General features: G+C 44.0%; 1 protein-coding gene and 1 long non-coding RNA gene across 4 annotated transcripts in view; one reads left to right on the forward strand and one right to left on the reverse strand.

Annotated features, from left to right (window-relative positions):
- Positions 1-8,209, forward strand: part of bnc2 (basonuclin zinc finger protein 2) — a 161,255-nt gene extending 153,046 nt beyond the window's left edge. For 2 of the 3 annotated variants that reach the window (XM_034086908.1, XM_034086898.2), the window contains exon 6: positions 2,690-8,209. In XM_034086908.1, the coding sequence (XP_033942799.1) occupies positions 2,690-3,551 (862 nt within the window). In that variant the 3' untranslated portion in view covers positions 3,552-8,209. Of the gene's footprint in view, positions 1-1,501; positions 1,576-2,689 lie in introns of all 3 variants that reach the window. The other variant, XM_034086917.2, reaches the window with a different exon arrangement.
- The window catches only part of LOC117449324 (uncharacterized), a 101,330-nt gene that overhangs the window by 16,140 nt on the left and 60,220 nt on the right, over positions 1-24,970 (reverse strand). The window lies entirely within an intron of this gene.

Genomic DNA, 24,970 nt, shown 5'->3' on the forward strand with positions numbered 1-24,970 from the left:
CTAGGGTGTTGTGCAGACTGAAGCAATGGAAAGCAGATACAATAGTGACAGAGTGATACATGTTCCTAAACTTTTGTGCTCCCACTCACACCTAAAACCTCATAACACAACCCAAATGACAGGAAAGACAAAGAACGTCAGTTTAACACCGCTCAGCCTTCCATCTCATTTACACATTACAGATCCAATACACAACACACACACACTGACACAAAAACAAGGGCCATCAGATGAACCTAAAGATGATTAACGCCAGCTGGGACAGGCACACTCTCGCTCTTCCTCCTCTGCACAGTCAGAAAGGGGCTCTCTGGAGGCCTCCCCCATCTTTTGGGCAAAGATGAGACTGTCAAATTGGTTTGCCAGCCACATTACTGGCCAACAGGGAGGCAGAGAGGGAGGAGGGGGGGGGCACTAAGGACTTGGGTTTGGGGGAGGAGAGATAGAGCGTACTGAAGTGGAGTGATGGAGGCGGAGGGGTGTGGGAAATGGGGCAGAAAGTCTAAATCTGATAAATGAAGGGATAAGTGCATTATGCCCACTGTGTGTGGATTTAGCCGATTTATTCTTATTATTTAGGGCATTGCCAACTCAAAAGTTAATAATCATGTTTATGCAAATGATTATAAACTCCACTCTTTCTCTCCCGAGATTACATTATTTCCAAATGGTTACAAATTGTATATCATAAAGTGCCTTTTTCTTCCATTTTTCCCCCTTCATATATCTGTATAGTAGGTTAAAAGATTGTACTAAATGTGAATATTTGTTATTTGGATATTGTGCAATTCTAACAATGTGGTGTGCATTTCTGAGTATTTAAAATGGCTACTGTAGCTATAGCGCAGACTACTTACTGCATGATATTTAGCATGTTTGACATTAATATCTAAAACTGAGATAGCCATGGTTTAACTTAGAGCTTATTAGCAGTGAGAAGGTGTTGTTAAAGAGATGGAGACATGTTGCAAAGGACCTGCCTACCTGAGCATCATCGACAGCATCCTGAGCTGAGCAAATCTGCGGCCCATTCACATCAATGCCTGTTTGGTATCCCCGCAGAAACTGTGCACACTTCCCTCAATACTGATCGCGGCATATTTCAGACTGTTTTAAAGCACTCTGACCTCTCACAGCCGAGCGTCCACACATGTGTTCGACTTGACAAGCATACAGCGCCACAAACTTTGAATCATGACTCCCATATTTTGGCCATACGCTAACACCATATGGGTGCAACTGCACTATCAAAGGATACAAAAGAACAAAGGATTTATATAGTCTTTTTGATCGAAGTCCAGCTATATGGACACAGTAAATTTCCGTTTTTCACACGTACACACAAACAGACAAAAGCACACACACATGCAGTGACAGCCACGGCCAATCGATTTGCCACGCTCTCTCTCCCCGATGCTGACGATGCTTGAGTGGACGGGCTCCTGGTTGCCTGGTTCACAGAAAAGGGTCCCTCAAATGAATGTATTTTTACCTCTTTCAGGACAATGTCGGATAGGGAAGTAAATAATTAAAGGAAAGGGACCCTTTTTGACTGCATCAACCCTGCCACTGCTGGTAAGCTCTACTATCCATTGTGACTCCATTTTTGCCCGTCCTGCTCAGGATGAACCTTTTCTTTTTCACGTTTTTTTTACACTGAACCCCCTGCATGGAAACCCCTCACATTAAAAGGCATTTGCATATGTGTTCTTATTTGATGTATAAGAGTGGTGGGCTTTCTGTGACACCGGTCAATAGTTGCTTAAGTGTGTGTTCTGTGTTATGCAGTGTTATTGTGAAATGTGTGCAGTGGGTCCCTGTCTTCTCAGTCCGTCTTGGCATCTGTGAAATTGGAGCGTAACAGCATTTAATTTGGTGTTTCACCTTGCATCCTGTTGCATGGCTTTTGTATGCTCACTGGAATCCTAACTGATTGTCTATTGGCTTAAAGCATGGCACTTGTTACTTGGTTTCTTTCACCAGCTGTAGCACACTGTGCGATACAGTTCTTGTGTATGGGAAAAAATGCCCGTCTTAATTAAATCCAGGGCTACATAAAGACATGTTCATTGAGGTGCTCGATTAAGCCACCTCCAATAGGGAACGCATGCGATAATGCTGTCAGGGCCTAGTGCTAATATGCTATCCAGTTCCCCTCGATTATCACATTACCACAGCTCGAATCAATTGATAAACTCCCATTCAATATGGTGGAGTATTTAATTGAGTCAGAGTCTATTGGATTTGAGGGCTGTGCAGTGCAGACATGCTGACAGTGGTAAACACGTGCAGGATGCTCTCTCTCTCTCTCTCTCTCTCTCTCTCTCTCTCTCTCTCTCTCTCTCTCTCTCTCTCTCTCTCTCTCTCTCTCTCTCTCTCTCTCTCTCTCTCTCTCTCTCTCTCTCTCTCTCTCTCTCTCTCTCTCTCTCTCTCTCTCTCTCTCTCCGTGTTCTTAGAGCCGTTTCCTCAGGAGAGGTGCAGGATGAGTTTCTGTGTGCCTTGACTGGAAGTAACAATAACTACAAATGGTCCCTAAATATTTTAATATTTGTTAGCATTTCACAGAAGTAAGAACAGTTGACATTATCATAGTGCATTAAGAGCAACTACATGTACACTGTTTTGTGTTATTTACATTCCCTATACACATGCAGCCGTCTGATGTACAACTGTGACTGTCTCCCCACAGGCACAGCTCCAACATCAACCTGCACCGCAAACTGCTGACCAAAGAGCTGGACGACATTGTCCTGGACCCCCAACACCCGCCACTGCCCAAGGACCTGCGCGCCGAGTTTCTGGCTAAGATCTACGCCGGGCATCACATGGGCATGGACCCGTATGCCGGGATGGGCATCGGAGGCGGCAGCCTTCGGCCCACTGGCCTGAACCACCATGCCCGTTCCCTGATGAGCAGCGAGTATCCCCACCACACTCTCAACCATAACCTGAAAAATCACCACAGCAACGGCTTCTCCCGGGGCCAGCCAGACGACTACATGGTGTTGGACCTGAGCACCACATCCAGCGTTCAGTCCAGCAGCAGTGTCCACTCCTCACATGAGTCAGACGAGGGCAGCGATGAAGGCATCCTATTGGATGACCTGGAGGAGGAGGAGGAGGAGGAGGAGGGGGTAGAGGAGGAGGGGGTAGAGGATGAGGAGGAGGGCAACAGTGAGGGGGAGGACTGCTCCCAGCATGCCGAGGGGCGGGCTGAAGGAAGGCATCTGGACGAGACTGGAGAACTAAGAGGAGAAGGACAAGGTGAGGGGTTGGAACCGACCTCCTCGCCATTCCTCTTTTCGTCCAGCGGGGGCAGTCACGGGGGCAGTCACGGTGGCAGCGGAGGGATCCTCTGCAACATCTGCCATAAAATGTACAGCAACAAAGGAACCCTGCGCGTGCACTACAAGACTGTGCACCTGCGCGAGATGCATAAGTGCAAAATCCCCGGTTGCAACATGGTGTTCAGCTCTGTGCGCAGCCGCAACCGACACTCTCAGAACCCCAACCTCCATAAAAACATGCCCTTCTCCACGATAACAGACTAAATAATGACTTGCTGCTTGACCCCGCTGTCAGTCGGCCCGCTCCTCCCTTCATCCCTCATCCTTATTCCTCCTCAAATTAGCTCTTAATCCCAGCCCAGGGCCATCACACACCGGCTGAATGCCTGTACGCCTCCTGCCCGCCATTCAGTCATTGAAAGACATTTCTATGTCCCTCTATAAAAATGCATCGACTCTAAATACAGTTTATTATCGTGACCTTTGACTTTTCCGTCTTTGGAAGAACAGGATGACGCTCTCTCGCGCATGGAGTTTGCTTTATAACAAAACTCCACTTGTGTTTTTATCCATAAGCCCCTCCATCTTTCATTTGAGACTCCTCCCCACTTTTGTGTCCGTCTCCAAAGAATCTATTCAAACTCTTATTTGTGACTTTGCCTGCAGAAATGATAGTGTTGGAAAAAAAAGAAAATCTTCTTGTTGTATTTGTGTAATGATAGCTTTTAAATGAACCCCCTTACAAAAGCATGACAGCTTCATTTGTAAATAATGTCCCAAGAGGCTTTTGGTGTAAAGCGTTGTGTTGATGGTTGTTTGCTTCTTTTTCCTCTCTCGTTATGGTTTTATGTTACAGTCCAGTACAATACTTCCAGCTTTAGGCAAGACAGAGGTAGCATCTTACTAGCTTGACTCATGTATGTTAGCTTCAACGACACGTTTGAACTGAGTCCTAGGAAAAAAAGAATATCATGTGACTTGTTTTATCTACTTGTTAGATATTCAGAGGTTGCCGGCATGCTTTTTTTGGCTCCTACACTGATATCATTCTCTGTGTTTCTATCGTTTCATTTTGTTTTTTTATTTTGTCTGTTTTGTTTAAGAGCTTTAGTATACCAATTCAGTTTTTGCACTTTGCATCTATACAAGGGGATGTGTAATATTATTATAATGAGGACTTTTGCAATGGTGAGTTTAGGTGTTGTTCGGGGTCGTCGATGGCGACAGTGCCAAGGTAAATAATACCTTTAACGTAATATGCCAGTTTCTTTTTGCACGTGCTCAAACACAGTTTCACAACAACTTGTCTCCTTGAACAAAATCTTCCCCCATTGCTACAAAAACAACTAATTCAGAGCGTCTCCGAAGTACCTTGCCTCAAAACAAATCCAAGCGTGAGTGACTATAAACTGCTGATCCGCAAACACAAAGTTAAATATTGATAAAGTCTCTCCTCTCTGTTCAATGTGTGTATGGTTGCCCGTAACGGTCACAATGATGACTTCAGAGGTGTACCTGTGTATAAAGCATGACATTATTGTGACATTCTCCAACAAAGTGATCAATGCAAGAACTTTTTACAAAAGGCATCTTAGTGAAACATGACTGTCCCGTAGATTTGAAGAAAAAAGATGAAAATAGTCATTCAACTGTGACCAAAACAAAAGTGATTGCTTAAGAAGAGCTCTTTCCGTGTGAGAGTGTGTACTTAAATCCTGCCCCATTGGATTCATGATGCACTTGAGTCTTAAAATCTTTTGCTGTGATATTTTCGGTATCGGTTTCCATTGCTGAGTGTCGGCTACAAATGTACTCTATGAAAAATGTTGCCATTTTTAACATGTCCATGACTGTCTTACGGTACAAATTGTTTCCAGTAACTGGGCAACGTAGCCACGGGAAGGGGTATTTATTGGTTGGTCATGGACCTTCATGGAGATTTCTTTTTGTTGGTTTAAAGAATATGTTTTGTAAAAAGACAAAAAAATAGAGATTGTTCCTCAGTTTGTTTATCAGTGTATTAGCGATGCCATGTGTTACGATACAAGATCTTCTATTACTTGACTGGTGCTACACACAGAGGGAAATATGCAGTGTTACTGTACAGTATTCACCTTACATCCATAACACTGTTGAGTTCCACTCGTTTCATACTTCTGCCATTTTTACAATATAGACATGACCTATTCCGACGAGATATCTCATGCTTTTTTTAAGACTCCACCGATATGACACACGCCGTTCCCAGTCCCCTCTTCTCCGAGATAAAGACAGCGAGACAGAGAGCTGAGGCTGATGGAAAGGTTGCGGAGGTGAAAGGCTGACTAGGAAGGAAAAGGATGACAGCTACGATCATTAAAAATGTGCTGCTTCTCCGTTACCTGGAGGCGTCCCTGCCATTCCGGCTTCTTCTGTCTAATAACTCACTTGTCACTTCGTTACACTGCCAGACTCCAAGGTTGCTGACAAGACTGTGACACTGACAGAAAGAGAAAAAGAAGAGAAAAGACTGTGCACCCATTCAATTTAGTTGGATTCAATTAATCTATTCACTATCTATGTGTGCTTATTCTTATTCAGGGTCGCTGGTAATTTAGTTCTATTTCTCTCTTATTCCTTTTTGTTCTCTTTGTCTGTCAGAGCGCAGTCATTTAACAACCGCCTTACCCATTTCGTCAACCCGCCACTCACTTACCACGTCCACACCCCACGGCGCAGGTCCTACAGGGACACACACTAATAGTGTATGCTTAAGTTCACCGGACGGCCATGGCATAGGAAAAAGGGATGGGTAATTGCCTGTTTATCCCAAGTGAAGGGAAAATTGAGTACAGGAACCCCTGCCTTTTCCCAGGAGTGGGTTTCACTGAGGCGCTTGCTGCCTCATTCACTCATTCAATCCCCCCGGCCCTCGCTCTGGCAGAAATAAAAAAGTGCTATTCGAGGAACCCTGCTGACAGCTGTCTCTAACACACAACCATACACACACGCATGCACACAGAGGAGAGTGGCGCACACACACACACACACACACACACACACACATGCTTCCTACTTACAGGCCAGAAAGATGACAAGAACTAGATGACTTGTTAACCTCTAGTGATGGAGGAGACGGGGTCAGAGAAATATAGTGTGTTCTCACCACAGGAAATTAAACTCTCCATCTAGCATTAACATTATAGCTGCTGCCATTCCGTAGAAGGCTAATACTCCATTACGGAGAATGATGGGGGCTAGCAGTCAGGCATGGAACATCCACAGCTCTTATTATTATTTCATGTTACATTTCCAACAGCTAATAATTGAGACATTTTACCAAAACTGTTTGATTGAGAAAAATAGATCCAGAACGCCAGCAAGCTTGATTTGAACTTTGTAGAATTTTTTGAGCTGTGCATACCCAACAAAGGTACACTTAAGATGAATGTGCTCGGCCCAAATCACCTCAGTTTCTTGATCTGATAAAAACACATTTCCCACTACACTTCTGCCCCGTTCCTCGCAGTCTATTTCTCAAGCAGCGTCCGCAGTGCACGACCTCTGTCTACATGTATGTACTTGTGTGTGCCAGGCAAGATATTCCCTCAGCAACACCCTTCTCCCACCTCCTGCGGGCTCCTTCTCAGTCCTGCGTGGTGATGCCAAGCTGCAAAGCTCCGAGCGGCAAAAGGCTGGCAACAGATCTGACAAACAAACCACTGTCCGGCATCGCCAGGGAAACAGACAGGAGAGATGGCGTAAAGGGAGTGGGCTTAGAAAGTGGTCGAGCAGTAGCCTTGCGGCAGTCACTTAACAAGGCAGGGGAGAAGGAGAGGAGCGAGCAGCGGGGCCAGGACTCCCCGGGAGTCTTCGCCAGCTTTTTCTAGATTGCCTGCTGGAGAGTGATCGCCACCCCTCACATCTCCACCCCTCCCCCCCCACACTTTCCTCTCCTCTGAGAAATGACCACCAATTTCCCCCTCTCCTCTGAGAAAGGCCCCCCTATCTAATCTGTGTCTCCCTCTTTTACTTCCCCAACCACATGGGCCCAGGTGCTTTCTGCTACCTAGTGACCGGGCTGATCCGCACGTCACTTAGAGCGCCTGGTTGGCTGCGACCACTGGAGTGAATCTTTAATATTTGATTAGAGGAGCATCAATTATTCTGTAATTCTACATAGCACACGGGGAGAAGGGCATGGCACACGGCTGACCTGTTCATCACTGTCCGTTCTGTTCACATCGTGGAGGAGAGGGGACGCCACATGTCATGTTAATGTCGCTCAGAACAAAGTGGGATTCAAATGTTTAAAAGGACAACATAAGAAATATGCAGATAGTAGAAAGATACACACATATTTGTATAGATGCTTCAGTCTCATTTATGTTCTCCAAAAAGACCCTTGTTAATTTGAACTGGAACCTGTGAAATGTCAAGAATTAATTCATTTCCTGTTTTCCATTGTGCCAATTATATTTTACAGTCTTAAATATAAATACGCTTGAAGAGCTGGTGGATTTGGATTTTTTTATTTCACTTTTCAAATGCATTTGTTTCTTTACAAAGCCTGTGTTCTGGCACGGGCACTCGACAGCGTTGCATGGCTACACCGTCGCACTGCAAACAACGAACAGAGCAGAGGAGCTTACGTTACTTTGGAAGCCTCATGAATACTGTATGTTACCTAAACAGGTGTTTCCCATTTGCGGTGAGGAGGAGAAAAATGGTCCTCTTTTTAAAAAGACTTGTTTCTTTCTTTTCTTTCCTTTTTTGCCTTTCTTGTATTTGTTTCTGTATCATAACTGTCTATGGTTTTTGCATAAAATGCATAAGGGTTTTGGGATGTAAATGGAATTGTATTCATATTTTGTCCAAATACCTCTTGTAATTTGTATCAGAATTCTTGTACAATTTTTATATTAAAGATTTATCAGTCACTGGCAAGTTGTCATTGTGTTTTCTACACATTCTTAATTGTATAAAAGTAGCTTATAATAATAATAATAATAATAATAATAACCTTTTCTATCATGTAGAATGAAAAGTGCAGAGCCCCGAAACAATGTGTCAATCAAGGCGTTTTAACAAGACACTGATTCCAGCAGGTTCTACGGGGCTCCTAATTGCTCCGTGATAAAAATCACTGGGGAAAAGGCTATCTTGACCAATTAGTGGACGATTAGATTAATAGAGTTATTAAAAGATGTACTGGCATGAGGAGAAGGTGCTGCTGGTCTTAGCAAATTAGGAAGATGGTCACACTGGAGGAGGGAGACAAAGGACACACAGCAGCTTGTCTGATCATGTGCTGAAATTAAATTAAATGCCCTTGTGAAGGAACTACGTTTCAAGGAATAATGTATAGAACATTTACTTGAAATTGCACTTAATATACAGAAATAAAACAGCTTTTTTTATCCCTCTTATGAAAGCTTTGAGAACTAGCAAACCATCAATATTGTTGTTTACGCACCACGTGAAATGAAAAATATTAGCATTTATGAATATTAGCCAAACAGAAAACGACTCAGTGAAGACAGAAATTGACAATGCAGGGTCATTTGGAAAAAGCGACCTGTGCTGACATCATTTGCTTTGACTGGGGGTCAATTTACAAATTGATATGAGCTCCAGCAGGGATGTCGTGTTTGCTCTGGTAACCAACAGGAACATAATGCCCCCCCCCCCCCCGGTGAAAGTGAAGGAGTGACACAGGCCATATTGACCTTGAATTAGACACCATTCCTCTTTGTCACACACCAGTTCCTTGATCCCCTGTCATTGTTGATAACTACACACACACACGCACACACACACACACACACACACACACGCACGTACACGCACACGCACACACACACGAGTTCAGAATAATAGCGCTGGATGGTATTGATTATATGCGGGGTTAGTAGAAGATACACCCCCCCACTTTTCACAGATACCCTCAACCATCTTAAACACACACACAAGAACACACTTCCTTTCTTGGCCACGATCTCCCACAGGGGAGTTGGAGGGCCGCTGTCCGCCACCATGCTGACCCCCACCATGCTGACCCCCCCCCTCGCTACAAAACTGAGTGTGTTTCTGATGGTGGCAGGTCATCGATTGGCCTGACAAACACACTGGCCCTCGGCTGACCTTTGAGAAGCGGAGCTAAGCTGTCGGAGAACACAGACAGACACACGGACACACAGACAGCGAGAGCTTTGCTGTGTCTGGACTGGAAAGGGGGGTACTGGGGGGGGGGGGGGGTCGAGTGGAGACGTTGACAGCGCAAGGATGTCCATCAGTCCATCTGCCTGACCTTCAGAGAAGAGAAGAGCCAGTGTCAGTCAACAATGTCTTGAGTTGAAATGCTATCAGAAATAGGATTCCGATGCGACTAACCAAATAACAGAGTTAAGTATGGGTGATTTATAATTAGATATTATTATAACATTATTATTATAGCAGTATAAACCTGTGCAAGCCAGTACCTCTTAGAGAAAGAAGACAAATCACTACCTCAGTCACCTTCACATTTATGGTCAAGTACAGTATAGGACACATAAAAAGGACACGGCTCTCAGCCACAAATAGCCGTAAAATGTAAGCGACTAGCCAAGGTGTATTCAAAGGAAGTCAAAAGGGGCCGCAAAGCGTTTCGCCTGCACATGGATGTACTGTTCAATCTGCAGTTTAACAGTCTTGGATATCCTTTCAAGACATTGCAGTCAGAAAGAACCATTTTCACAGCAGAGACAACAATGTCCTGCAATAGGTGGCTGAATAGGAATCAGCTGTAAAGTCAGAATGTTAACACTACAGTATGACACAGATAAACCACGCAGCTATATAAGACTGTACACCACAGACAACCGTCAGTGACTGCAGTCATTGTCAGAGCAAGCAGAGCAATAGACAGTTTCTACAGATGTTAGCTAAGGCTATTAGGTGAATAAAGACAAAAGACATTTTAGGTGCAGTTTCTGAAGACTGATACTGTTCCGGCGAGACACTGCTAGTTAAAACGAGGCTCGGCACTATCAACCTGACTTTTCCAAATAGTTACAATTAAAGGAAATATTTTAAAATAACATTAAAAACAATGGACCAGTCAGCTGCTTAACATTCATTGTCAATGTGATTTAAAGCAAATTAAAAGGTATGGAATTGCATAACAACAAGTCTGCAGAAAGGAAGCGAAGCAGCTGCGAGGGAAGGACTCTTTAAGATGTAACACTCACATAGTTGGCCAATTTATTTAGCAACACTTCACCTTCTGAAATAATGTATTTGTATAAGCCGTATCAATAGTAGATATCGGTCAGTGAAGGGCATGTGAAAATGACCAGAAACTGCAACACTCTGCAATATTCAACTGTGTGAATTTCTCAAGGCTGAGGAAGATCAGTATGTGTTTCTGTACAACATATTCTGTGATTGGTGAATATTGAGGGTCTTTAAGAAAAGCAAAAATAGGAAAGCTAGATAAAAAAAATCTTGAGTTCTGATTTTTCGCTTCTTCCCGCATTGGAAATCTATGTCCAACCAAAGTGTTTCTGACACTCTCACAGAAATATACCCACACAATATCCACCGGCGCCACGACACTGAAAGCAAAAATCAATTTTCATTGAGGACAAATTGATTGTAATTGCACACTATAATTAGAAGGTAAATTACTAGATTTTAGGGGAGAGAGCAGAAAGATTTTATAATTCAGAGCTTTATCCTCAAGCTTCTACATTTAAATATCCACATTTATTGTAACAATGAACAGAGGCATTCGTCTTTCTTTGGGTGGAATACATAATTATACTAAAAGAGATGGTTGACCCTGAGGAGCAGCATGTTAGTGCATTGCTGAGGAAATGTGGGATTAAATGAAATAAAATAGATGGTCACTTCTGAATTCTTATAAAAACTCATCTGTGGTAACATGAGCCTTGGCTGGGATGGACCGCATACACATATAAGACTTTTTACTGGGCCATATTGATTTGGTTCTACACCAGTGAGGCCTGCAATGCTGGCTAATGCTATTGACGAGCCATCAGTCTTGTCCAGAAGTGTGGAGGCATGCAGCCCTTTTTCCAAGACCAACCAAGGAAGGAGAGAGAAAGAGGAGGAAAGAAAGAGAGGGGAACAACATCAATGGACAGTGATGGAGAGTGGGGAGGAGAGCGAAGATGCAAGCACAGCAGACAGACTCAGACCCCTGTCCATGGTTTGGGAACACTAAATTAGAAAAAAGACAAAAGGGATGAGAGAGGGAGAAACTGTAAACAGCCGCATCGATCCAACTAGTGTTGGGCAAATCAAACCATTACAGCCAGAGTCTCATGCCCCGGAGTTGGGGGAGATAGTGTGAATATCTACACACTGCCCTAGTGAAGAGAAAAGTTTGCACCAGCACACACTGCATCTCTTTTAGAAATGGTCGGACTTACTAACTCTTTAGTTTACTTCACCCGCTGCAAAACAAGGTGGAAGTGCAGCAGGACAGGAAGGGGTTAACTCTGAAGCGGCTGGAAGGGAGGATGAAAAAAAGCCCTCTGGCAACCCAGGGACAGAGGGAACGCTGAACTCATCACAAACCCCTCTCCTGGCGTCCGCCAGCACATAATGACCCCAACAAGACGGGAATCCCTTTTAATTAAAGTGAAGGGAGATCAGTTAAGCAGATGGTTGCCGACAAATATTAGGGGAAATAGAATGTTTAATGGTCTGTGCACTTATCGCAGGCTATTTTCCACACCAAGCCCCAAACTGATAAACAGGACAGAGCCTTGTTAATCAACCTTACAACCTTTAAAGCCCAAGATAAGAGAATAATTCGGGATCTTTGTAAATTAGCTTGAGATGTGGCTAAGACTCTGGCCCCTTGCGTACTCAGGGCCAGACTGTCGAGTAGGGAGAAGAATTTCTATCAGTGTAATAGCCTTGCGCCATGGTGAAGAAGTTTGGGGGGAAACTACTTTTTCTAGGGGATAAAGATATATTTTTCCCCGCTGTTTTCCTCAGTTTCTATTCCCCTTGTGGTTTGACCCTCTTGCCACCAGCCTACTGCGCTCTTATCAGTGACACAAGAGAGTCACCCGCCTCCGTGGAAATAATCTAAACAGAGAGGCGGGGAGTCGGCAGCCCTCACCGGTGGCCTGTGAGCGCAGGTTAACGGGCCCTCACCCCTCTCAGACAGACACAGGTGGGGGTAGCCTGTGTTTATTTTGCAGATGATGGATTGAAGAGGAAGGGATTATCGACAACAGTAGCAGCCCTCTGAGAACAGTAGCAGGTCATATTTTGCTATAAAAATCCCTTTACAGGAACATTGTATTCTTCAATAGCAGCTTTAAAGAAATGCATGTGACTGAAGGCTGAGGAATTTTTTAATAATTAGTTTAATTATGGCCCATTAACACAGCGTTAACACTTTCAGAAGGAAAAAAAGTGTGTAGTAAAACAATTCTAGTGCAAAATCCCGAAACCTTTTAAAATGTTTAAATAAACTAAGTCTATAAGTAAAAGATGGGGAAGTGATGCAGAAGAGTTTTCCATTTTTTTTTTTTTTTTTATAAATGTAATGAAATATTGTTATTTATTTAGGGACACGCTTGGCTTGATGCTGAACAACATTACACATACTTACTATAAAAAAAATGTACAGTCATTATGTCCAAATCGTCACACATATTTATTGTCATATTCATTAATACCTATTATTTTAATCGACACATGACTGGGTTCATGTTAGCATAATGAGACGCTAATTCATCCATCCCTTTTTTTGGTCGATTTCATCCATTTGTTGTCTTTCTCCATTTGAGGTCTATATGTCGTGACCACAATGTTAAATGAAAAACACATTGACCGAACCACCTCTTCCCACCCCCATCGTCTTTTTCTTAATCACACACAGCAGACACTTAATTGAGCCAGTGTTTGGAGCATTTCTGTTCCTTTTCTTAACAGCTAAGCTTTGTTTCTGTTTTAAACTGTGTTGTTTTTCCTTCCTGGGCCCCTTGGAAAAGGGACACCGGGTTGTCGGTAATTACAGAGAGAAACGCAGACATTTATCAGTGCTTGTGGTTTGGGACTTTAAATGGTCCTGCTGACAATTTCCCCTTACAGTGGGCCACTGTGGAGCTGGCAGGTTCTGTTTCGGAGCCCCAACGCCGGGCTCGAAGGCGCAGAGTGCTGCCATATGTTGGACCTCAGCGGTGCCAGCAGCAAATGTGCTGAACAACGCGACTTAAACCATGAACTCCGTGCCTTGGCAGAAGGAGGGTGCACAGTCTGGTGCAGGAGTGAAGAAATACACAGTTCCCCAAAAAAGATTGTGTATAAAACTATAAGTGTTTTTGTGCGTCCACGAGTCTGTCTACCTGTCCGTCCAGTGTCAAATTGAGAACACATTGGATCCCACTTTCTCTTCAACACGAGTGCACAGATGCATATTAGTCTGGATATCCGTGGAGAACATCCCAGATTGCAATGGGTCACACCTGGTTATGCTTCTTCCCTGTCTCCCCTCTCGCTCCACTCCCCGGTTCCCACACCGGCGGCATCTGGAACCTATTGGCGGCAGAGTCACACCGAGCCGTAAAGCCCTCAAAGGCTCACAAACGCACTAGGGGTAGAACGTCAAACAATGTTGGCCCTACGCGCTGCCAACAGACACAATGCATCTTGAACCTGAACAAACCCCACTGCTCTCCTTCTCTCCTCTCTGAACTATTACTCCCTCACAAGCACCACCTGGGAATGAGTCAAGGGAGAGTTTTAACATTTTTACCCCTAAATGGAATTGGTACTGATGCTGAGGGAGCTAAATGTGGCTCGGGCGACCAAGACCGTGGAGAAACAGCTATTGATGAGGCCAGAAACTTGCTGTCAAAATAGCTTGTAACAGAAACACAACACTCGCAGTGCATCCAGATGTCGGTGTGTTGAAAACATGCACCGACTGGAACTGTTTAAAGTTTGAATAAAACACTCTGCAGTCAGTCGGCTCCGTGCGCACAGTGTCCCCAAAGGGTTAATGACCGTCTATGCCACAGATAACGTGATCTGTCCCGGATAGGATCTCAGGGGCGCGAGCGAATCCCATTGTCACACGGCCATCCTTTTAGACATGAGAGCAGCGGGGGGGCGGGGGGGCATTCTGTCACAGCCTTGTAATGCTCTTATCGATTCTCCATATCTGTTACGGAGGCTGGAAAGCACGTCCCAAATTCGATATGCTTTTAATACGGGCCAAGTTCTCCAAACAACATTGTGCCGATCAAAACGAAAAGATGACAGCATCGAGAACTAAGCCTTTCCAATTGAGCAATTAAATAAAACTGAAGTATGTTATGTGTAGTTTATCTGGAACTTCCCTTCCATGCTTTGTATACTGCTTTCTTTTCTCCCAGCCATCCCTTCCCTTTTGATTTACATGGCATAAAAAATGTTGGCAAGTGTTTGAGCACAAAAATCTGTGTTGGAGCGATTTCAAACCAGCATTTTATTGCTAACAAATGCTGCCTTTGATACTGGCTACAATGGGTGATACTTTACTGTTTGTGCTGGAGGTGAAAATGGGTTGCTAACATTTGGAAGGGGAAAGCTTGTGAAAAATAATGCAGGAACAACACACTAGAAAATAAATGGCACCCTTTAATGTCGTGCAGGAGCCGGCAATGTTTTTCCACTCATTAGAAAGACTTTGAAGTGTGCGTCTGAAATCTAAGCTTGGGAAATCTGACAGAGACAAGACTGCGGTGCGCACTCACTTCTCCAAGAACACCACGACTCAAGGTAACATATCCACATCCTATTAGTTTGTGGTACACTTACCAATTGGATGCAGACAGGCTGTGGTATTAAGCAGTCATGTGATGCAGTAAAAAATACAGAAGGTCTACATGGTGAGACAACTACAGCTCTGTCCAAATGAATTTCACCTCACGACGATGACCACAACAGAATTATCGAAAGACGAAAGAAAAGGTGGATTCCATCAGAAGCTATAAGTGCTTTGCAGGGCTCAGGCTGAAGGACTCCAGCGAGAGGTGGTGCAAAGTCTTGCCTCTTCACTGTCAGACCCCAGGGTGCCGTCTAAATTAACTGGGACGAGTGGATTGTTAGAGGATGACCCTTTCCCTATTCACCCAGTTCTCCCTTCATCACACATACACACTCTGAACGTCAACTGCTAAGCCTCAATAAATCTGATAAGCCGCCCTGGTGGCTCCTGTGGCCAATCCGTGCCGAGAACAACATGGCCGGTATCAGGCAGCTGCAAATCCCTCGTCAAGCGGGACTCCAAAATACTCCGAAAGGGCCGCACTCGCACCCCTGAAAGCTGGTCCGTCTCTCGGCTCTCCCTTACCCCACCCCGGCTCCTACCCACTACCCCCCATGCCTGGGTGATGTCATTATTGAAGTCTTTGGCGTGCTATCCGAGGAGTAAGTTACCATTGACAGGTTCAGAGCCCGGCTGGCTCACCCATGAGGATTCATGACTTTGAAGCTATTGCCCGTAAGCTGCAAATTATTCTTTTCAGGCTCTCTCTGCTCTACCTTCGGCTTTAATCCACACCCTCCTTCTCCTCAGTACAGCATAGCTCCAGCAGGCAGCACCCACTAGCCTGCACACACACATTATAGATAGTGGTAGATAGATACAGACACACAGCGGTAGAGAGCAAAGGCAAACACATGCTCAGTCAAGTTCCTAGATATCTGGAAACACATAGTTTATTGAATAGCCTCATTGCCTCCCTCTTCAGTACAGTACAGTTAATAAGAGCAGCCGGGCAGAGCTGTACCAGGCTCCAGCAGCACCTCCTAGCCCCAGCCCATCCATTCCTCACTCCCTTCATCAGCACTTAGCGGACATCTGTGCAGTGCCAGCCCTCTCCATATGCCACGGCGGTCAGAAGACAAACGACCGTGTCAGTGCAGTGGCACGCCTGTATGTCTGATGCCACACAGGGGTGCAGGGAGGGTGTGGTGAGGGACAGACACAGGGAAAAGGCCAGGGCCGTTTCAGAATGGGCTGGGTGTGCAAAGCAGCCAGGAAGGGGCCAATAAGTTATCTAAACTGTAGACACATGAAATACCAGAACTAAGTAATGGCTTATGTGTTCAATAAGGCCTGTGTGGAAAACAAAGAGAAACACCTTAAACACTTGCAGTCCGGACGCCACAGAGGCGTTTCGGTCGGTGATGGCCCATTAACTAAGAACATGTTTTATTACAACATACTCACCACTTCCAAAAGCACATCAAACCTTTTGAGTAATTTTCTACTTTCCTGCCACCTTTCCATCCATGTTGTATTTCTGCTTACGCTGTGCTGGAGCCTTTTCAATCAGCATCTGGGCAACTTGTTTCCATTCATTTTGCTGTTGAGTGAACTAGTCTTAAGTGAATTAAGTACAAAGCAGTCCAAAGTAAACACAGAATTAGAATGTATTAATTATTATACAGTTGCAATAGGGCCCTTCCTGAAAACTGTCCATGTTGGAGAATAAACACACTAAGTTTAGCACCTTTCAACACAAGGACACAAGTGCTTTACAAAGCCAATACTGATATCAATGTATTCAGATTTAAAAAAAAAGATATTTCACAAATGAAAAATAAACTGACTTTGTAATATAACACTGTTTATAAAATGCCTAGTTAGGATTGGACTGGAATTGTATAGTTAATGGCCAACACACAGATACTGATGTTTCTGCAATGAGCTAATATCAGACGTGGTATTGCTTGGACCATGTGTTGTTCGAGCTGTATTTGTAATGCAAGGAACAACTACATGTTTGAGCATACAGTAATGCTTGTTCTGTGGAGAGCATTGCTTTAAATGTAACACCCTTCAACTAGGGATGGGAACGATTAATCGAAATTATTCAGGTGTGAGAATATGAGAATATGAGTTATGAATATTTTTATTCTAATTTTTTTTTTTTTTTTTTGGGAGGGGTGCCGAAGTTGATTACATATTATCAAATGGAATAATTCAATGTATACGACAGTGCCATAGCTAAATGTGTTAGGTCTAAAGGTGTGTTTTGCTCCGCTCACCCGTCCCTCACAGCGGGCAGAGCTGCAGGCGCTGATCTCTCTCTCTCTCTCGCGTCCGGTTATACTTCACTCACGTTTATGTCCAAATCCATCAGAAAACCAAGTTATGTTTTAAGCATGAAAGCTGTAGGCCTATAGCTGTCAACTGTTCAAACTGTGATCACCAGTTCAATACATTTTTACAAATTTGACTTGGTTTCTATACTTATTTGAACATTTATTTATTTATTTTTCAAAATTAATTAATTAATTTTTTTGTAAAAAAAAAACCTCCACATTTATTTATTTTTTATAGCATATATACTTTTCGGTTAATCGGTTAACCGTTTTTTGGGGGTCGAATATTCGAATATACATTTGCTTTCAAATTCCCATCCCTGCCTTCAAAACATAAGTACAGTATCTCTCAAATGCATTCAGGTGCTCCAAAGAGCTTTCCTTGCTATCACAACAAAAACATAATTTAGCATTGTCAAATAGAAAATAAACGCTGCAAATAATGAACTGGGATGGATTACCAATCCTGTCACGGATGAGTGAAGGAAGCAGGACCCAAATGCAGATAACTCTTGAGAAACCCTTTATTTCAAGGATACAGATAAATACCGAACAGAACACTCTCCGGTGAACTCCGTCACCAACAAACAATGACCCAACACTGAACACAGACAGAGACAAGACTAAATACAAGAAGGGGTAATCATGACAACGAGAAACAGCCGGGCAGGGGAGGAGAAACACAAGGACAACAGGTGAACACAATCGGGTAATCAGGGAGGGAAACAGACAGGCAGGAAACGGGGGTGAACACTTAACACAATAAGACAGGAAACCCAAAGACAAGAAAAACACCAACACAGACAAAACTACAAACGTGACATAAAATGTGAATTGTGACAAATCCCAAGTCTCAGCAAGTCTCTCATTGTTGTTACTATTGTTTTGTAATGAAAACAACCAGTAGGAAATCAATGGAGAATCATGAGGTGTGGTACTGTACTATTGATGTAAAGCAGGGGTGTCAAACTCGAGGCCCGGGGGCCAAATCCGGCCCGCAACTTCATTTCATGTGGCCCCACAGCTTTCAAAGAATATAATATGTTTATTATACGGTTACATGCCGCTTTACAGAAGCACATTGCCCATAAACTACATGTCCCACAATGCATCTCAAATTAGACTTTTATTTCTCAGAATTTGACTTTTTTTTTCAAAATGTCACTTATTTTTTTTAGTTTTTCCAGAATTTGGCTTTTCTTTCTAAATCATTTTTGGACAAACGCACTAAAGAGACTTGCAATTATTTCCCCTAGACTTCTGCTTTCAAACGTAGTTAATTATGAAGTTATTACCCTATCCGATAATAATCCAATGCAGAGGCAATCATGTCATATAATACATTATTTTATATATATTAAATATTTATATATGTATATTTATATAGTCTTAAAGTTACAACCGGCCCTTTGAGTGCAACCTTGATGCTGATGTGGCCCGTGATGAAATTGAGTTTGACACCCCTGATGTAAAGCAATGAACTCCACTGGCACATGCAGTACACCTGGAAGGTGACGTAAAAAAGGCCTTTAGACTTACATTTTATATATGCTTACAATCTCAACGGGAATTTGGAGAATGCAATGCAGACACGAGATGATGCAGAGCTGACAACACTAAATCACATTTCAGCATACAGCACATGCAGCTCAGCGTACTCTCACATTAGATCAGCAAAGTTGTCCGACTGATTTCATAGTGCAAAGAATGACACGCACGCTTTCCACAGCAAAATCAAAGTGATGAAACGATTGTGACTGAAAGGTGACTGTACTATTTCATGAACACATAAGGTTAAACTTGTCATACTTGAAACCCAACGCTTCAATTGTAACGCTATGACTCACATCTCACCCTCGTGCTCCAAAAACAAAAATCTGTGTCCAGTCCCGGCTGAGGAGAGAGGGACTGGAGATATGAGAGAAGGTGTGTGTAGAAAAGTAGGGGAGGAATAGCAGTATTCCCTGGGTAACAGGCTCTGGCGAAGGAACTGAGAGGTGTTTTGGCTTGTGTTGCATTCGGGGAGAGTGAAGCGTCTCCCAGAAGGAGGCTATAAAAAGACAAAGGAGGCAGGAGGCCATGTGGAGAGACTGTTGAAAGGGAGCAAACACCCACTCCATAATCCCACCACTGCCACCATCACCACCACTGGGGAGGAGAAAGAAACGCACACTGAAATCAAATAAAGGCCTGAGTACATTCACACAACGACAACAAGCCCTTAAAGTCACGCTGACAGTTGGATAGACATATTTAAATATAGACAAACAAATACATACAGAACACATGGTTTCAAAGGGGGAGTTATGAACATGCAAATATCTGAGCAGTGAGGTAAAGCTGGCTGTTTTTCGTTGAACAACAGGCATACGTATAACTCTGAATTCCTTATACAATACAAATTAAATGACTCCAAAGCCAATATCTGCTTTTGTTTTGCTCCCGTCTTGGCCACAACATGGCCAGTCAAAACATGGACGGCTGATTTGAGTGAAGGGGATGAGACATGAGAAACGGGGGGGATGTGCCACATCCAATGCCGAGTATGTACGTGTAAGATGTGCTCTGCAGTTCTCTCCCCGAGCAGGTCCATGGGAATGCTATGCTCTGGCCCGCTGCCTGGTATGTGTTCCCGATGTGTGGGCTTTCTATCCCTCTGTGTTGTCTTCACCAGAGAGGGGAGCAACTGGGCAAGGTGCAGCAGAAAGGTGCCTCTGGTTAAAGAGATGTTTTTACGCATATGGTCGGAGAGAGAAAACAGACAGAAAGGGAAGAGACGGGTTGTGGTGAAACAGAAAGCCATGGCTCTTTGGTTGAACCTGAGTGTGGGAGGTCCAGAAATCCCCCCTACCACCTCCACCAGCACTACTATTAAATACCTTTGGAGCATCCCGACTGGCTTTTAAACAGAGCTGCAGAGGGTAACTGGTGGATATGGAGGAAACTAAGCATGCCCAGAAGGGGGGGATGTTGTGAATCACTGGGTGTCCATGACCTGGCACTGCTCTAGCCCTCCAGCTCATTGTTCTGGGCCCAAGAAATCCTTTATAAGCCCATTATAGTCTGAATTTTACCAATCAAATCGGAGTGTCTAGTACTAACAAATGCTAGCATTGGATTTTATTGCTGCTCGAGCCCTCCTGGTGCACGCCTTATGGACTATGTGGTCAAGCTGTAAGCCATTACGTTGACAGGCATGCACACATTTCTACATCTGGCCTTCTGCAGCTCCAACACACCGAGCCAATTACACGTTGTTGTTCTTTTTGACATATAATGTTTTTCGTAATCAGATAATTGCTCTACCCTTCAGACTCCCCCTATGCAGGGTTTTTTCTCCCTCTCTGCATGTGTGTTGCCGCTGAAATACCGTGCCAAAACAGCTTTATCAAAACATGTTAGGAGAAGAGGAGGGAGGGTTTTCTTTCTGTATTCAAGCAACATGTTTTTCAGGACAGTATTCATGACTATTCAAGGAATACAAGGAATAGATGAAAGACGAAAAAATAATAATCACTGGAAACCCTCAAGTCAAAATGTTACACGGTACCACGTTCAAAATTGCGCACACATGCAGAGGAGATCTCCTGCAAACTTGTTCTCCGTGACAAGAATCTGTCAGTTTCTAAATACTTGCATGTGAAACGGGCCACAAAGTATGCTGAATGTGTCAGAACACTGATGAAGGGAGGAGATCTCCTGATTGAGTCATGTGGTTGCATATTATCCCTCAAATCAAGCAGCATGTGCCGGGCATCCACATCTGCAGCGAACACCGACATCTACGGCACACCACAGCTCTGCCATTAAGTCCAACATACTTCACACCCTCTAAAAGATATACATATTATTGTTGGAAGATGTTTAAATGAAATGTAATCTAATGAGGGTGAAACCATGATCTGTCTTTAACAACAGAGCCTCCTTCTCCTCACATTGATGTACCGCCTGAATCATTATGTTGTATGGAGAACATTCGCAGAAACCTCAGGAATCTGCCCTCCGATGATTAAGACATTTCCATAAAACGTCATGCAGTCAGGGTCTGTGTGGATGCAGCTGCAAAGTACTCGAGAAAAACAGGATTCAATGCAAAAACGTGTACAACAGCAGTTTAATACAGATCCCTCTGTATCGCATACGCATATATTCCGCTTTACAGAAGTCATCTCATTAGGAGCAATTGCCATCTGCAGAGCGCTACCCAGTGGCTGGGATAATTGTACCGCTAATTGTCATGTGGTGTCTGCTGGTTGCCAAGAATAGACAGTGCCATGTGGCCCTGATGTGTCTTGGGGTTTGTTTCTGGCCTTCATAACGCGATAGGGAAGATGAGAGGGCATTGGTCTCCCGGAATTGGATTAAACAGTAAATAATGTTTGTGTTTTTGTCACAATTTCCTGTTTGTTAGTAGTCCCATCAGGGGGTTTATCTTGGAGCGTTTTCTCTCTCACATACCCTGCTCCTCTGTCTCTCTTTGCACTCTCCTCTCACACACTCACACACACACAGAGGAACAGAAACACTGCCTATGTTATGCTCTACAGATGAAACGCATTAGCGAATGCATGGCAAGGGACACCGAGGGAGGGGCGAAGAAGCTTCCTCAGTTCCAACGACATCAGCATTTTTTTCCGCAAATTTGCAATTAGTCTTAAGGGCCAGTGTAAATTAGGTCTCCTGACAAATGAGCTAACGGGACAGGACATGAAGTTTCAATAAATCTGAGAGGCTGCTCGGGGCATTTGTGTCCTCTTACTCCGCAGCATCAAGAGAGAGTCCCAGCAGGCGGCAGGAGGAGATCCGTTGAATAAGCCCAAAGAGTGCTCACCGCGGGGATTCGACGAGCCGAGATGATGCTCCCCTCTAAAAACTCCACCAGGGAGACCACTCCAGAGGAGAGGAGTATTTCATGATAGAGATTTGAGAAGGGGATGGGTCTCGAAAGCCCTGATAAGGAGCCTCTAATGCGGGTAAACTAGCACCGGTGTCTACGCTCATAACTTCGTGGATGAGACCACTTTACGCGGAGACACAGAGAGTGAGAGTGCCGTGGTCCCGTCCAGGGGAGTCTAGAGTTGCGTCTCATCAGTGTTTAAACATATTAGAGTGGGGCCTGCGCCGTTGCTGATTCAATCTTCTGCCTCGGAGGAAAGACGTCAAATATAAGGTTTTACTTTTTAAAGACGGTGCAATTCTCTCGCCATGGTTATTGACGATGCATCAACTTACACATTTGGCCATTGCACGGGAGGCCTTCTGGACAAGAATGACAGTTAATGGAGTCGGCTGGAGAAGCCTGAGCGAGGATCGGGTTCACATGGATTCCTAGTTACCGTCCATTTAATCCAATTGGACAAAATAACACGCCACAATAAAGTGCTGCTTAAGGTCGAGAAATGCGTTTAAACGAGAAGGCAAACTGATGACAAAGCGAGGGAATGTAGGATGGGACTGTGAATAGCATTAAAGCCCCATTTGTCTGCATTACCTGCATGGCGGGGAGTTGAGACTTCCACCAGGAGGAACGGTGATGGGAGAGAACAATAATGTGGTGGCAGGAGGGACTGCTTACTCGGTTACACACGGATGAAGCCCAAGATTGAATTGGGACACTCGCAAAGTACAGATTGAGACATCTGCCTCATGTTACAGCGTGATGCGGACGGTATCACATTATGACCATGTACCGGTTATTTGATCGGTTTCATGGAGCTGGAGTAGGAGGGGCAGCGGAGCCTCGAGCATCGGGACTTCTGAACAACATACTCGTGGGTTCTGTCAAGCGATTGCACCTTATCACCAGTTACTGCTCAGAATAGCATATCATGCGTGTCAAGGAGTATTTTGAATTCAGGTGAATTAACTTCAATTCAGAACAATTCACTTAATTCTGTCAAAGGTGGTTTCACCTCCGAAATGCACAGTCAAATGAAAACCCTTAATTATGGGTAAATCTAATTCCTGCCACTTGGCCTTACCATTCACGCGTTGCCACTGTTTGCTTGGAGCTTTTGGCAAAGGAGGTGAACTTTAAAATAATCCAACAACATACATTATCTGCTCCAGTGTTTATTTATTACACTCCACTACCTTCAAATAGAAGTGGAAGTGTCACAGAATAAAATAAACACTGCGTAAATGTTTTTTTCAATTCATCAAACAACGGTTTGGTCATGCATGAAGTGACTTTGCTAAAGATTTAAAAATAAAATAAATATTGGGGTCCAGATACTGTCATCCATAATACACCCTTATCCCCAAACAATACTGCAGCGCGGCAGTAGATCGCTCCACATTCAGAGCAAAATCTGGACAGGCTACGATCGGTATCTAAACAAAAGGAAGCATCAAGGGAGGCAGGTAGTGCGATGAGAGGAAACACAGGGACAATATGTTGAATAAAAGATAAGTACGCTCTTCCTTTCCAGAAGAAAAAAAACGATCTGCAGGCCCTTTTTTTTGTCTTGACTGCTGCTGCGGCGGTTGTGTTTTGCAGAGACACTATTGACACAAAGTAAAGCTGATAATTAAATTACAAGTGTTGTGGCAGTCCTGGGATACTCTGAATCATTAGCACATGTAGGGGGAGGAAGGAGGGGGAGACAGCTGCATGATCAGATCAACTTTGAAGTGTTTGCATCGGGGGGGGATAGGTAATAAAGCTTAGCGACAAACAAAGCCTTAAGATGGAGGTGTACAACGGAGAGGAAGTTGGTGATTCTCGTAATCCGTGCCACTGACTCTCTGGTAATCTTCCTGGAGTTGGTCCCACTCATCATTTTCAAGAGGGAGGAATACAAAAAGGGAATGGGAAAACATCAAGAGTTTTCCAGTTTGCTGTCTGCCCATCCATTTTAAGTATAAAGGCTTTCACAATTCCTTTGATGCGCATCACTGCTACGAGCTTCGGGGGCTTGTACTGCTTGGGAACAGTCTATCTAAGTGACAGCTCCACAAGCTCCCTACCAACACACACACACACACACATTGGCACACAAGTCCATGCACACACACTGAGTACGGTAGCTGCGTAAATCCATTAGATCTCATTTGGAGGGGAAACATGTTTCCAGTGGATCTGTATGATGCCATGTCCCCTTAACTCACAAAAGACATTTAAATGCAACTAACAGTCTATTTCTGCAGCACATTAACCTGCAGTTTAGGGATGAAATCTCTCTCTGACTGCGGGCTCACCCGTCCAGTCCCTGTCCTAATTGAGTCAGCTCTCCTCTGCTGCTTGGACCTTATCGTATCACGCTTTCTAATTGACCTGCGCTGCTTCATAAGATAATGCGCCAGGAGCTTGACAAAAGTTATTAATTTTCACTTTGTCCACGGCTCTGTCCCAATTAGGTCCCTTGGCTGGGGCCGACAGGGCGGCTAATGTGATTACAGGACAAGCTTATTAGTCTGCAGCAGCATCGAGGAGCAGGAGGAAGACCCTAAATGAGAACACACAATATAGTGGGCGATTGCTAGAAGTGAGCAGCACACTTGGATTGTACTACTTTGATCTAATACACAGATAGGGTACATTCTTAACACATTCAATGGTTGGAAATGTATACTTTAAC

Source organism: Pseudochaenichthys georgianus, chromosome 1 (genome assembly GCF_902827115.2).
Source record: "Pseudochaenichthys georgianus chromosome 1, fPseGeo1.2, whole genome shotgun sequence".
NCBI lineage: Eukaryota > Metazoa > Chordata > Actinopteri > Perciformes > Channichthyidae > Pseudochaenichthys > Pseudochaenichthys georgianus.